The sequence below is a fragment of the Camponotus vicinus genome, unplaced genomic scaffold (genome assembly GCF_025532165.1).
Source record: "Camponotus vicinus isolate PSW18456_S1 unplaced genomic scaffold, iyCamVici1.0 SCAF_4, whole genome shotgun sequence".
NCBI classification, from domain to species: Eukaryota; Metazoa; Arthropoda; class Insecta; order Hymenoptera; family Formicidae; genus Camponotus; species Camponotus vicinus.
Window position 1 is genome coordinate 15166141 of NW_028141976.1, and position 15325 is coordinate 15181465.

Sequence of the window (15325 nt, forward strand, 5' to 3'; positions counted from 1 at the left end):
AATCTCATAATCGCAGATAATAATAATAAATAAACAATATTAGCTGCTTATTTAGAAAAGTGTTCCATCACTTAAATCTAGCTCATAGTGACGAGAATAATTCTCCGTAAACTCAACTAATCGTGTTATTCGAGTCGAGAGTCGGCACGCGTGTAGTTATGTAACGATAGCGTTAAAGCGTTAATAAGGATCGCGGTGCTGCTTTGAAACAGAAACGAAGAAACGAAGGTAAGACGGCCGGTAGACGTCGAAGGTGGTAGCAGGGAGGAAATAGGGCCGAAGGGTGGAAAACGAAGGGCGAAAGAGAGCGTGGGGTGAAAGCGGGGGCGGTTGGTCTTTCGGTCGTGGTAGTCGCGGGAGTCGTGGTAATAAATGGGCAACACGAGCGCTTATAAGGGGTAGGTAATCTAAAGCTTTCGAGGCGGTGGCTGCCGAGAGAAAGGGAGGACGAGAGGCGAGAGCGGCGCTAAGGGGTGGAGAGGATGGAGGACGATGAAGAGGAGGGCAGCGGGGGGTGGATGGCGCGCGTAGGGTGAGAGGGTCTGGTTGGAGGAAAGCGTAGCGGAGGAAGGGGTGGATAAGGGTGGTTACGGGCGAGAGTGTGAGATAAGGTATAAGGTGGGTAAGATGGCGGACAATTTGCCGCTCGACTACTCTTGCCCGCACCCCTCCCTGGACGATTCCGACCTCCACCCTCCTTCTGGTCTCCCCCTTCCCGGTCTATGTACCGGGTAATAGATGTTCTCCTCCTTCACGACCAACGCGGAGACGCTGAACGCGCGCGCAAAAGCGTAATACAGCATCCTCCTTTATCTCGCGCCTGTTCTTCTCTCGCCGCCGCCTTTCTCTCTCGCGGTAAGACAGCGGGAGGGAAATCGGGGAGACAGCCTCATGAACGTGCGTGACGGTGAGAATTGCGCGTGCACGTCAGAGACACGTACTACATACACGACCGAAAGTTGCGGCCGCCTGATTCACCTACACGAAAAGTACGCTGCTCCAAAGTACAGTCGTTCGTAGATACGTAGGTATTTAAACGTTCTCCACACAGAGTCACCCTCTGTCTGTCCCTCCCCTCCTCGTCGCCCCCTCGCTGCCACCCCTATTCCTGCCTATCGTCCCCGGTCGTGACGTTTCCATCGGCGCCCCCTAGTCGGCAGACCGCACCAGCGTGCTCTCTCTTAGCATTCCATCCGCCATCTTCTCACTTAATAAAATAATTACCCTGGACCAATTAAGCGTTCCCCTTCACGCCGTTCGTTCGCTCCTCTCTATGCGGGACGCTGCGCGCATTTTCCACGAGCGGTCTCTTCGGCGGGATATTAACGCGGCACGTTATTCGAGCGTTTATTCGTTATCACTTTGGCGGGATTTACGAGCCGAGATCCTAAGGAACGTCGGCTAATTGGCGCATCGCGTTTATGCGCCGCGAATGAACTTTGTCCTCATTATGACGAGTGCCGCAATAAGATGTACGCTCTTGATCGCGCGACTTTGCGCGCTTTGACGCGAGACGCTAATTTCCAAGACGCTACGATGCGACACATTCTGATGAAATTAAATTGCGTATTCGTATAACTACATGTTCGAAGCGTTATTGAATTGATTTATTAAAAAATATATATATTATATAATCAGTTTACGTAAAAAATATGAATAAATCTCCGATTGCTCTCGCTTTCAATTTACCTCGTATTAAGGTTTTTGAATATTTCTTCAAGATACATTAACTCTGCGATTCAAGATAAATTTAAAGAATAGATTTATATCTTTTAAGTTTGTAAAAAAAATTACGCTTATTTTTTTCCTCAGCAAATATCTAGATAAAAATATATATTTTGCAATATTCAATCTTCATCTAATATTGCAAATATATAAAAATTAAATATTAATTTTTTAAGCTGTATCTTAACAATCCCTAAAAAATATATTCTATCATGTGTTATAAATATATATAGGCTCCAAGGTGAAATTTATAAACTTTGAAATGAAACGAGAATTTCGTCGAGCAATTTTCCTCGAGTTACTTTCTACCGATAAAGCAAATTTCGTTAAGATTAATTCAAGATTGTGTTCAGAGATGGCATCACGTAAAGTCGGCGCAGTTCCATTTAATTCAAGATGTCTACCATGATGTTTGCATGTCGCGTTTTCGGTCAAGAAGTATCTAATTTCATTAGTTCCACGATCTCGGTGTTTTCTCAAGTACCAAGAAGATGCAAATATCAACTCGTCAAGAAACCAAAAATTGGCGCCGGCAAAGCTTTTAGAAGAATTGTCCATTTCGAGGACAAATACACGGTGAAGCCTTTGGAGATTACAAATTTAGGAGGAAGGGATCCTGCCACAGGTACGTGAGATAATATTATTGTTGCAGTATCTCGTACTTTTTTAGATCTTAAATTGATATAATATTTGAGATTTTTATTCGCAAATTAATAGGGATAAGTAATCAATATATAAATGTACACATTGCAAAGTTATATGAAAGATAAGTCTGACCTCTGTTGACGAAAAGCAGGAAATGCTGAAAGATAATATAGGTAGCTTACACATCGGCTTCTGTCAATGTCGACTTTGACATATCAGTGCTTTACCTTAAATAAAATAAAAAATAAATTTGATATGTACGCAAACATATATTAATATAATATGAAATACAATGTATTTATATTATAAACGAAATAGAGAAATTAATGTACAATATTATTAGTTATATGAGTTTTATGAGAATAATTTTTTATATAATTTATTTCGAATAACCACAACATTAGGATCAAAATTAATCTTCAGCACTTGAGATAAAATAATATTATATAATACTATGTATTTTATTTTATTTTATTATTATTATTTAATATTATTTTGTTATTTATTTAATATTATTTTATTATTATTATTTAATATTATTTTGTATATTATATATAATAAATAATATATATTAATTATATAATAATATATATTATAAATATTTGTTTTGCGACCAATATCTCCTTTGCAAAAATATTGCTAATTTTATTGAAGTGTCTATTTTTTTTTATTTGAAGCATGGTATAATTATAAAATATAAAAAATGGATTTTTACATCATTGAAACAGGTAGAGTAGCGGTCAAAGGAATTGGAGGAGGTATAAAACACAAATATCACTGGATCAAGTGGATTAGAGATGGACCTACAGATCTTAGTGAACCACCAAAGGAGGAGAAAGTCCTAGAGATCTTCAAGGATGGTAATAGAACAAGTTTCGTTGCATTGGTCGGCTCCGGACGCGAACTTAAATATATTTTAGCTACCGAGAACATGAAGCCAGGTGACATAATACGTACTCATCAAGGAATACCGCGTAATCCTATAAGGCCCTCGGAGGGAGATGCCTATCCCCTCGGTGCTTTACCCATAGGCACCCAGATTCATAGTATAGAGAAATATCCAGGACAGGGTGGATGGTACATTCATTCTGCTGGCTCCGTTGCAACGATATTAAAGCGCGAGGAAGATCGTGTAGTAATACAAATGCCAAAAAGAAAGACTTTTAGTTTACACGAGACGTGTATGGCTACGGTTGGTCGATTATCGAATATCGAACACGGTTCTACACCGATTGGAAGCGCACAGAAAAATCGGGAATTGGGAAATCGACCGAGGAGTGGATTGTGGCAACGTAAAACTGGTAGATTTGGTCGTAAAATCAAACCGCCTCCTAAAACAAAACGTATCAATGAGAACAGAGAGGAAAAACCGGAAGTCCTTGTTTTTAATTCCAAGTACAATGCTTAAGCTATCGTACATTGACAAATTACAGTTGCGGATAAAGATACACAATTAAAATTTATTCAGAACACTAAATTGTTTATTTTATTGTCTTTCTCATCCGTTACCCTTTCTCACTCAGCATTCTGAATCTCTTACATGTCTCTTATACAGGGTGACCCATTTTAACTTAGGCAGCCAAATAACTCGAAAAATAAGCAAGATAGAGAAAAATGTTTTAGACAAAAGTTGTATGGTTTCGAGGGGGCCATAAGATGGTATCATTGGTTTGACCTTGAAGAGTCATTTGAAGGTCACGTGAAGGTCACTTCAATTTTTTTAAATGGAATACCCTATATATTTTTGTACATTCTTATAGCTTATTTCGAGAGCTTTCCAAAACTCTATAATTAAGTACCTTTCCGTTAAGTACTTTTTGAGTTATGATGCTTGAAATAATTTCTTAATTTTACATAAACCGTAAAATATCTTGTAAAATATTCATTTTTCGATTATCTTACCTTAATACTTTTATGTACAAAATAATGAGAGGAATCAATTGGTGTAAAGAAAACACATAGTTGTTTTTAAGAAAAAATATGGAATTGTTAATTGCAAATTACATATTTTTTCTTCGAAACAACTATGTGTTTTCTTTACACCAATTGATTCCTCTCATTATTTTGTACATAAAACTATTAAGGTAAGGTAATCGAAAAATGAATATTTTACAAGATATTTTACGGTTTATGTAAAATTAAGAAATTATTTCAAGCCTCATAACTCAAAAAGTACTTAACGAAAATGTACTTAATTATAGTGTTTTGGAAAGCTCTCGAGATGAGCTACAAGAATGTACAAAAATATATAGGATGTTCCATTTAAAAAAATTGAAGTGACCTTCACGTGACCTTCAAATGACTCTTCAAGGTCAAACCAATGATACCATCTTATGGCCCCCTCGAAACCATACAACTTTTGTCTAAAACATTTTTCTCTATCTTGCTTATTTTTCGAGTTATTTGGCTGCCTAAGTTAAAATGGGTCACCCTGTATATCTTGAAAGATTCATTACATATATGTATGCAGGCCAAAATGGAAAGGGAGATATGTACGTAATTGCTTGGACGTATACGGCTAAGAGAATGTGTTTATGAATCGTAGATTAGAGTGTTTAGAAAAGTCTAAAGAATCTTAGGCAATTTTTTGCTCGAAAAAATAAAAAAAATCTCAAGGAATTTTATCTCGGCAATATAGAGAAATTTTTGAGTAATTCTTAACGTTTTTTTATGATTACACAAGTTAAAAACGCTAAAAAGAGCACAAAATAAATTTATATTAAATTTGCATGTGTAAAATATACTTAATCTTACATAAAAACTCGAAAAAAATACTTGAAAAATCAGAAAATTTTTTTTAAGATTTAAATAGACACTGGTACGATAGTATCCTCGTAAATTTTCATATTATCATCGTTGAACATCGATAATTTACGGAAATATAAATTATTTACAGCAATACCAACTGTTTATGCAATTGTTGGAAGACATTGATAATATATTTGCGCTTTCGAATATTGTATTTGTGGGAATGTTTCGTGTATACCTGAGTTTCAAGAGCAAATTTGCGTCATTGAATCATCGATAAAAGTACTCGAATGGGGGATCCTGCCCCGTATTAATTTAAAGGCCCTTATTGTAGTAAACAGTTTCTAGACTGGAATCGCGCGAGCGTATTTGTTCTTGCACGTCGGGTTCCAATCGATTTACGGAGATAGGGACGCGTTGTGCGAAAAGAGCGCAGCAGAGCGGCGTCGCGAAAGTGAGACACACTCCACAGATCAGAACTTGAATCGGTCCGGCAGCCCATTTCGCGTTACGTAACAATTGCCTTCGATCTAAGTAATTCATTACTATTGGCGCCAATACTGCAACAATAAAATAATATGTTATGCATCATATGATCTGTAGATCCACATGTTTTTATTGTATTATTTTATTATTTATTTCAGTTTGAAGAAACGATAAAAATTTAGATTTATATAAATAATTATATATAATAAATATAGTTCTTCTCGTATATATAATTTTTGCATAATAATAATATATCATATAAAAATATAAAAAAAAAATCTAATTGACAAGTGTTAATTGATGATAACGTAATTAGCTTTAGTTTATAAATATTATAAATGAAGAACGGCAGCTTATCAATTGCTTATCATATTCATATATATAGTTCAGATACGATTGATTGGGAAATGTTTATTAAGAAGGTCAATTAATGAAGCAAACGTAGCAAAACCTACTCATGCTCGGCGAGGCCATAAGTATTCGCGATAACGTCACAGACGTGATTGCCTGCTTCGCCGCACGTTTGCTGTTGCCGACTTTCGTGCCGTCCTCGGTTTGTAATTCGATACCATTTTGGAGTTCGGTAATCCTCATCATAGGGATGTTCACGCAATTAGCCGCAGCGACCGCAGCTAATGGCACCAGCCGGCCTGCCAACGGTGGTCCACGTTGAGCAAGACGGTTCAAGGTCAACGCCGTTATCACAGCACCTCCCGTGGCGCCGACGTAACTTCGTGCTAACGTTTCCGTGGGAATCGGACTCGAGCCACTGCGGTTCGTGTAATTTACTACGGCATTGAAGGACTGGTTGATCCATTGCCAGAAGATTACAGCTGGCGTTGACCTACGAGAATTGTGAATGTCTTTCGATAACAACATAAACTGCTAATATAAAAACCGTAAACATATCTAAACGAACAATCTTCCAATAGCTACACAATAATCCAAATTTTCCAGTGTCTTAAACGTTTTGATTGTGGACTTTGCACTCTTGTGAATTATGTTTGAAATTATCGAAAGCTCTTTAGGTCATTTTTGCGAAGAATATCATTAAAAATTATGATGAGTGCAATTTGATAAGAAAATTACATTAATAATATAATAATCTACATTATTATCGCTTAAGATTAGTCTACATATTTTGTTAAAAAGTGCTAAAGAGGTCGAAGTATCCGATGCTCTTAACGATAATTTTACATGCGTCGACGTTTTGAATACGTACTTATAAAATGTCATCATACAGCCAGTTATTATCATATTCATGGGCACTTGAGCGCTCATACGCCCAATTAATAACATTTTTTCGCCTGTATCGGGATGATAGGCGCTGTCGTAAAGATATTTGCAATTCCATAATTCATCCGCGATGATTCCTTGTTTTTCTAGGCTCTCGCCCTGTCTGCGACCATAAAAAGTAACGCGAATTATTATTTTTATAATGAACGAAGAAAGAGAAAAAAGAAACAGATATTAAGTTACATTTATATAAAAATAGAAAAGAGCAGAATTTATAAGAAAACTTTATCAAATAAAAAAGATGAAAATGATAAAAATAGATGGCTGAAACGAAACTATTTATTATAATTCCTCTTCGAACATTTCAGCAAAATAATTGACAGTTTAATTGAAGACTTAAAGAAAAAAATAATGACGTAATAATATCAATACGTAATATCACACGTGCTGTTTTACACGTGTAGCGTGACACGATGGCAATCTGCTGATTATACACATTCCAACAGGGAGACGGAGAAAAAAACTAATTATAGCAACGACTACCTGTACTTCGTGACGATGTTACGCGCGTGTTCGAGCCGTTGGTTCGAGGCGAAGACATTGAGCGGGTTTGTCACAGTTAGAAAGTGCAATGCCCTTCCTTGATACGTGCTCTGATCCCAGTACGGTCTTTCGATATCTATCTTATCCTGCGCCACTATTTCCTTTTTTTCCGACATCTCTTCGTGTTTTCCTGCGATCAGCCGCTGCCTCTCTTTCCCACCTGGATTCGCCTTCTCCCCACTTCACCCTCTCGGCGACGTTAGAGAGTCGTCGCTCTTTCTTCTCACCTGCAGAGAGTCCGGTAGCCTCCAGGGAGACGGCATACGGTGCCGGTTTATCCACGAGACAGGCTGTTCACCCAGCTACCAGCCGACTGACCCGCTCCAGAGTCCAGCCGCTCTGGTACTCCTCTCTCTCTTCGCTTCCATATGCTGGGTATCGTTTCTTCTCTTCTCCCCTCGTTCGATCCATCGGCTACGTCGCTTTGCCTCTTGCCGCGCTCGGCTCTCATCGATAAGACTGTTGTGCGCGCGCACGAATTTGCCACCCATGTATCTGCGTTTACGAATTTACCACGAGATGGTGGCACACGGAGAGATTTACCTGTTCCTCAAGATTGATAAGAATATATTTGATAATGAAATCGTAATTTGGAAAGAGATTGTTAGTTTCATGTGTTAATTTTATAGGAAAGATATGAGCGATACACGTAATGGGGTATTTAAAAAAATTTAATGAAATGTCATAAAGGAAAAAAGATTTCAAAATAATTGTTAAATTAATCTCAAAAGAATTCTTTTTATTAATATTGCTATTTTATTAGCATTGCATTATTGTTATTTTGATATTGCATTTCTAAAAAGAGTGATAATTTAAATATATAATATTAATTCAAAGTGGAAAACATGATGATATTAAAAGATCAGTTGTCATATAGAGTCTCTTCCAATCAGTTTCTAGTTAACTCTTGATCAGGAAATAATAAACAGAATATTTTATATTTTAACAAAACATAGATAGCTATTGATCAATTTGTCTTGTCTAATTCTTGATTACTTATTGGTCAAAAAATAATAATCAGAATATTAAAAAAGCTTCGACTAAATATCTTTTACTGATACTAGTTATCATTTATCGATTCGTTTGGCTTATCTAGTTTCTGGCTATTTTTTGCCCAGAAAATGCCTTTTTAACAGCACCATTTATAAAATTAAATTACGTACTGATTAGTAGCTAACCATTTAAATAGGATTTTATCTTAATGAATTCTGCAGTCTTGGACAGTTACTGTTCAGTAAATTTAAAGTCTGTAAGAACTGGTAAGTTTTTCATTTGTAATCTTTTTTTCCAGACATTTTTCTACTGAAATATTATTACTTTAATATTGCATTTTCAAGGAAACGATATAATATAGATCTAATATTAATTATAAAATGAAAAAACGTGATTGAAAATCAAGGTATAAAATTCTTCACATATACTTGATTTATTAATTTAATTTAGAAAATTTTTATAATACATTATTGAATAGTATGCTACATTATTACGAACAGATAAAGTAATAACAGGTTTGTCAATTGTATTTACATTTTTATTAGTCCAGTTTGTGACTAAAATTCTAATTATATAATCCTTTTAACATATATTTTATATAACATCTTCAAATTTTTAAACATACAAAAGCTTAAATGATAAATAATTAATGATATATTATTTTTGACATAATATTTTTCACACAGTTTAGCTAGTTTACTTTATATATACTTTCCTGCGAATTCGGACGAACTTGTTTATATAAGAGTTCATAATCTTGATATTACATTAATATCTATAATATAATATTATTAACGGTAATATATAATATTCCTTTTGTATTGACATCTATTATAACGAATAATGAGCACTGTTATCACCGTCATTTATCACCGTGTGACTGTTTTGTATGTTCAAATTTTTGAATTATAGATCTCTGATTCTTTCAAAGGAGTTTTCTGGGACAAGAAACTCACTTTCAGGGCGATAACATCGCTAAGTAATCTTGCTAACTCGCGAGCGTGGTATTAAAGAAACTTTTATTGCCATGAACATTCCTTAGAATAATAGAATTATAGTTATACTCGAGCATATGAACATGTATTTCCTGTGTTACAAGATTATTAATTTCACTTTCCCCTAATTATATCATTTATCGATAACGAGAATACTTAATAGCTTAATACATGCTTGTATATGTAGTATTATATAAATTAATAATAATAAAAATAATAAAAATAATGTAATAAGTGATATAAATAATTTTTTTTCACTTTTAGCATATGTCAGATCAGTGTATCTTTTTATAATTGATTTTAATAATTAAATCTTAATTAATAAAATCTTAGTCGAGTCTTAATAAAACATAATATGTTAATCAATTTTGTTTGCTGTAGAATATTAATTATGTAATTATATTAGAAAAAATTATATTAATATTTAGACTAATAAAAAATTAGGTCGAAGAGAAATATAAGAGAGAGATAGGAATATTTTATTTTTCAAATTTTTCCTCTGCAAACAACATTGTATAATAAATGTTCCTATATTAACTGTTATAAAATTAAATATTATTATATATGATATCTAACATCGATCTAGAAACTATTATTTTATATTACAGAGAATAAGGAAGAGAAGAATCTATGTCAAGTGTGATTTAAATGAAGCATGAAAAGGTTAAATGTACAATGGTTGTAATCTTGTAGAGATTATATAGAATTATTTCCAACTATTATCATGCAAATCTTCCATTGATACTTTAATTACGACTTTTCTCTTATTAGCAAGGGTACTATGTCAATCGCTGAGAGAAACGAGCTAAATCATGCAAAATTATTATTAGCTGATTGACATATTTTTTTGGCGCTATACATTTTAACGAATGCCCGATCGTTCACCAAACTTTCTAAATCGCTTCGTCAGGTATCATACTTGACTTGATTTTAATGATGCAATTTAGGTTTATTGCTCTAACTGTAATTTTATCCTTAGTTAGTTTAATTACGCGATTCCATTTTTGTCTGAAAGGTATATTTTGATTTAGAGTGTCATAGAAAATTATTTGTATGCAAAAACAATATCTACGAAACGAAGTCAACAATTTTAATTAACATTGCTTATACTTGATTAAACTAGGATTTTTTGTCGATACATATTTTTAATTACATATCTGCAATACGGTAATAATTTTTAATATTTCATTAGCGGCATCTTTTGTAATTAAAAAATAATTAATTTTTGTTTTAGAAAAGTATGTCACACGTGATTGCGATATTTTATCAAATCCATCAATAGCAATGAGATAGATCGTCCCATATAATCCTATCAGTACTAATTAATTAAACGTGGTGGCTGCATTGCGATTTTTGGTCGAAATGTGGAAAAATGAAAAACTCTTTCGACAAAATTTAGTTGCTTTATATTTAAAGCATAAATTTTGTCAGCTATACATTTAAACTATCAATTATTATACAACGTAATTTCAAGAAATTATTATTTTCTACATGGTCTTTATTATATTAATTTTATGGTAAACATATTACGAGAAACCGAACTGCCCATACAGAAAAATTTATCTAATAGATATCTAATAAATGTCTAAATGTCTATTTAGTGTCCATGGATAATTAGTACATATCTAATAAATGTACAAAATATCTATATCTCCCGAATAACTATCAGGAATATTTATTAAATGTGTATATTTGATCTACATATTCATATGTACTAAATAGCTAGAGAATATAAAGATATCCTCTACATGTACACATGTCATCTACATATCTACATTTAAAACGATATATAAACATAAAAAAACGAGGCCACTAAATTTTAGAACAATTTTTTAATATTTTTTAATAACAATAAATTAGCAAAAAATCACTGTATTGAGATGAAACAAAGATCAACCTAAAACTTGAACTTTCTCTTAAAAAGCAGAAGAAATTAAATTTGACTTGCAACAAATATTTTACAAAATGACATTGAAGATAGACTTTGAGAAATGGGAAGCAAATTTTTTTTAAACTGTTGCATTGCTCAGAAGAATCGGCTTCCTGATACAAAAATGAGTTTTTAAAAGCTCACTTATTTCCTAACAAATCCATATTTTAATTTTCTATGATAAAGTTATATTGTTTTGAATAAAATATTATAAAATCAACAATCTTAGAAGGACAATGTATACATGTCGCGTAGAGTGGAATGCAGGCTGCAAGATACAGGATCAATATATTTTAAGTATAAGAACAAAATGGTATAGAAAGACTGATACATTTCACAGATATTATTAGGCAGTTGTGTGTTAATACATATACTTACAATGTAAAATAATTTAGGAAAAATGACTAGGAATTAGTCAAAACAAAACATTATGATATATTGATTTTTGATTTTGTTATGTAAAATATTTTCATAGCATTATATATATATTTAGAGAAAAGATACATATAATATTTAATATTTAATATTTTTATTATGTTGATGTTTTTAATCGATTGCAGAATAATAGCTAAATTTAGCAAAAATTACTCTTACAAGAAAATCCTGAAAAATACTTGCTTGAAAGAAGGAAGTAGTATTCATGCGTTAAAGCGATAGTTTTGCTTGCGAACGATAATTACGAAGCAGTATTTAGATGATACATTGAGTAAAATGTTTTTAGACACAACCTTTCTAATGATGTTTATTTTTTTCCATATATCACTTTAATAATACAATGATAATAGCAAAGATGAACTTCACTAGCCTACTTACTTGCTAGTAATTGAACATAAAGATGGAACCGAAAACGAAAGGTACGAAAATAGATTGATTATATGAAGATTGTAGAGAATTGTATAGATGTGTATACTCACTGTGCTCCAAGATATATATGTATATGTGCGTATGTATGTGTTGTATTACGCTTTAGGCAAGAGTCATCTCATGCGTAACATGTTTTTCTATGTCTACTCTATTGAGGATACAATCTTACATTGAAATACTCAATAAGGATATTTCCGGCACATTATATCCAGATTATTTGAAATCATTATATATAATATATAATAATTATATATAATAATTTACCGTTAAAATTTTAGAGAACACGATAAGTCTCAACTTCTGAATTCAACTTTCGGTAAATTATCAAAAAATAACAAGAATAAATCATTTTATGTCTAAATATTGATTTTTATATATATTTGGACACACTCTGGTATAATAAATGTCACTTCCATATGTCATTTTTTTTTCTTTCTCGATTATTTTTTCTTATTTTGCTTTATTTTATTATTTTATATATGTGATAGCATTATTAACAATATTATATTTGATTTCTCGTATTATCTTGTCTATTATTGCCTCTAATTATATTATTGCATGATTATTATCTTTACGGCCGTTGAAGGTGGCTTGCTCCATTAAATGATTTATGATCTTGAAACGATAACTTCAGAGAATATGAGATATGTAATATTCTTCTCCTTCCCTTTCTAAATAAGTATGTCGTATGAACACGCAATTCTATTAGTAATTAAAGTAGATGGAATACTATGCTTTATTTGCCGAAGAGTAGAATATAATACTCAATATCTTTTATATTCGAAGAAATAATTATAGTAATTATAGTATTTTTTTTACTCAAGAAAAGTTCTTATATGTTACACTTACAGTTTTAGTATGTTCATCTTAAATACATTAATGAATCGATGTGTATTTCGCACACTTTTATAAGGATAAGTTTTTAAGTAGCTGCAATTATATGTATTCGCATTTTGAAGAAAATTTTTTTTATAACAATGGCACATTTTCTGTCACAATAACTACGCCATTACTGACAATAAATGCTAAAAAAGCGAGTGATCTCAATTCTTTTTGTTATAAATATCGATTTGCTTGGATATCCGCTTGAATAATCATACCTGGCTTTTCAAATATTAAAAAATTAATATTTACACTCTACATCTTTTTTACATATACGAAAATTCAACAATGAATCTTCTGAATCTAATTATTTTATTATAAACATTATGTTTTCTTTAAAATTATTGTTGTATGATGCGAAACTGGATTTCAAAGCAATATTTTGAGCTTAAGCCACTAATTGATTTCGTACATAATAATAGTCATAAAACGGTATTCAACGATATTTGATTTTAAGATATTAATTGATTTCATAAAAAATGATAGTCATAAAACGGCACTTGATTATATCGCGAATCGAAGAAATCGATGTACTTTATTTTTAAATTCATAAGATTTTGATAATTGATAAATATAGCCGACATGGTTATAATAAAAAGAATTTTCAAATAAATGTAAAATATTTTCAGAAATTATATAAAACTTAATTTAATTTTATTTTATTGCAAATTAACTTTTATTTTATAAATTTTAATAATTATTTTCCTTAAATTTATGGCAAGGGAAAGTGGATAATAAAATGTTTCAGAAGTGCAATTTTTATTATGATTAAAAAGAGTGCAATATTTTTATTTTCTATCACACTTTTATACTTTATATAATTTCATTATATTATCGTGGGATTTTTACTATTTGCGTTCTCGGTTGACAGAAATAAAAAGAAATAGCCATGCTTTTTTGTTCATAATGTATGCAATTGCTACGTGACAATCTATGATTTGTAATGTTGACAATCAAAGACCTTAATCGAGGTTCTCTTTCGGGCCGACTCTCTGTTGTTTCTCTAGTCATGAATCGAATAGCGTTGATTGTCTCCAACAATCTTCAATTCATGCTAACTGTTGAATCAAATATAAAGTAGTAATATTTATTGATGTATGATGCGCGTTATAAATAAATAAAATAAATATTAGTTATATATGAAATATAACTACATATTATATAACTAATATAACTAATATGAAATATAATTAAATATTATATAACTAAATATTAGTTATATATGAAATATAACTATTAATAAATAATCTAAAAAATACGAAATTCTTGCTGTATAGAATATATATATATATAAATAAATAAATAAATAAATAAATAAATAAATATATATATATATATATATATATATTTAAATTTACAAGAATAATTTTAATCAAAAACACTTTTATGATATGAAATAATATATAAATTATTTTATTTTGCTGTACACAAATAAAATTTCTAAGTATCTTTACAGTTTTTCTGCATTAATTAAAATTTCTCAGACGATATTTGATATAATATCCCATTACTCCTATATTATACGATGATGTCTGCCACTATTTAAGTACGCAATGGATTTTCCATGAAATAGGCCATAGACGTCATAAAGTGTGTGTGTGTATGTGTGTGTGAGCATAACTAAATAAGTAAAATAAATTTCGCGGCTCCAAGATATTATCGATTCGTTCCGTCTTTTAACGCGGTGTAAAATAAACTGTATCTAACATTGTACAACATGCACATATTTCAAGGCTTGATGACGAAGTCTCGCGTAAACTCGTGTTCATCTTTTATTTATTTTTTTATATAACGGGTCTTGAGTATTATAATTATCGAATTATTGACTTGCTAATGTTAAAATATAATAAGTATCTCCAGTTAGCGATCTCCAATAATTTTTGTTTTACAATTAGATAAAGAAATTGAATGCATTGTTTATTTTGAACAAGATAAATTAGTTATTTTATGAGAAAAAGAGAGAGAGAGAGAGAGAGAGAGAGAGAGAGAGAGAGAGAGAGAGAGAGAGAGAGATGTAAGTAAAATATCGCACATAGATATGGTTGATAATAACAATATTTCTCAAATTTCTATTTACGTTTTATTGAAGACATAAATATCACAATTATTAATTGTTAATAAATATTAATTTTTATAGAATTTATTTTTATCGTTATTTTTATAGAATTATAACTATTTTAATAGATTTTTGCGAAGGATTATATTCCATAATATTAAT

At 31.6% G+C, this 15325-nt stretch overlaps 2 protein-coding genes across 3 annotated transcripts; one reads left to right on the forward strand and one right to left on the reverse strand.

The window, feature by feature from the left end:
* The first annotated feature begins 2106 nt into the window (after positions 1-2106).
* Positions 2107-3847, forward strand: Mrpl2 (mitochondrial ribosomal protein L2). 2 transcript variants are annotated; one of them, XM_083096583.1, is made up of 3 exons: positions 2107-2350; positions 3099-3230; positions 3291-3847. In XM_083096583.1, exons 1-3 carry the CDS (start codon positions 2122-2124, stop codon positions 3776-3778), a joined length of 849 nt encoding a protein of 282 aa, XP_082952709.1. In that variant the 5' UTR covers positions 2107-2121; the 3' UTR covers positions 3779-3847. The 2 variants fall into 2 exon arrangements, with proteins under 2 accessions (XP_082952709.1, XP_082952708.1); XM_083096582.1 differs by having other exon boundaries at positions 3099-3847.
* Sfxn1-3 (Sideroflexin-1-3) lies at positions 3736-7819 on the reverse strand. Its single transcript, XM_083096581.1, has 5 exons — positions 7384-7819; positions 6827-7003; positions 6060-6448; positions 4801-5678; positions 3736-3916 (listed from the first exon to the last, which is right to left on the reverse strand). The coding sequence occupies exons 1-4, from the start codon at positions 7557-7559 to the stop codon at positions 5434-5436; spliced, it is 987 nt and encodes a 328-aa protein (XP_082952707.1). The 5' UTR covers positions 7560-7819; the 3' UTR covers positions 3736-3916; positions 4801-5433.
* Positions 7820-15325: the final 7506 nt, after the last annotated feature.

Bases quoted from the DNA above. Each gene is read 5' to 3' on its own strand.
- Mrpl2 (XM_083096582.1), top strand. From the start codon at position 2,122: ATGTCTACCATGATGTTTGCATGTCGCGTTTTCGGTCAAGAAGTATCT. The intron at 2,351-3,098 runs GTACGTGAGATA...TCATTGAAACAG, and splicing joins AGGAAGGGATCCTGCCACAG to GTAGAGTAGCGGTCAAAGGA.
- Sfxn1-3 (XM_083096581.1), bottom strand. From the start codon at position 7,559: ATGTCGGAAAAAAAGGAAATAGTGGCGCAGGATAAGATAGATATCGAA. The intron at 6,449-6,826 runs GTACGTATTCAA...CAATTCTCGTAG, and splicing joins TGTATGATGACATTTTATAA to GTCAACGCCAGCTGTAATCT. The intron at 5,679-6,059 runs GTAGGTTTTGCT...TTATTGTTGCAG, and splicing joins TATGGCCTCGCCGAGCATGA to TATTGGCGCCAATAGTAATG.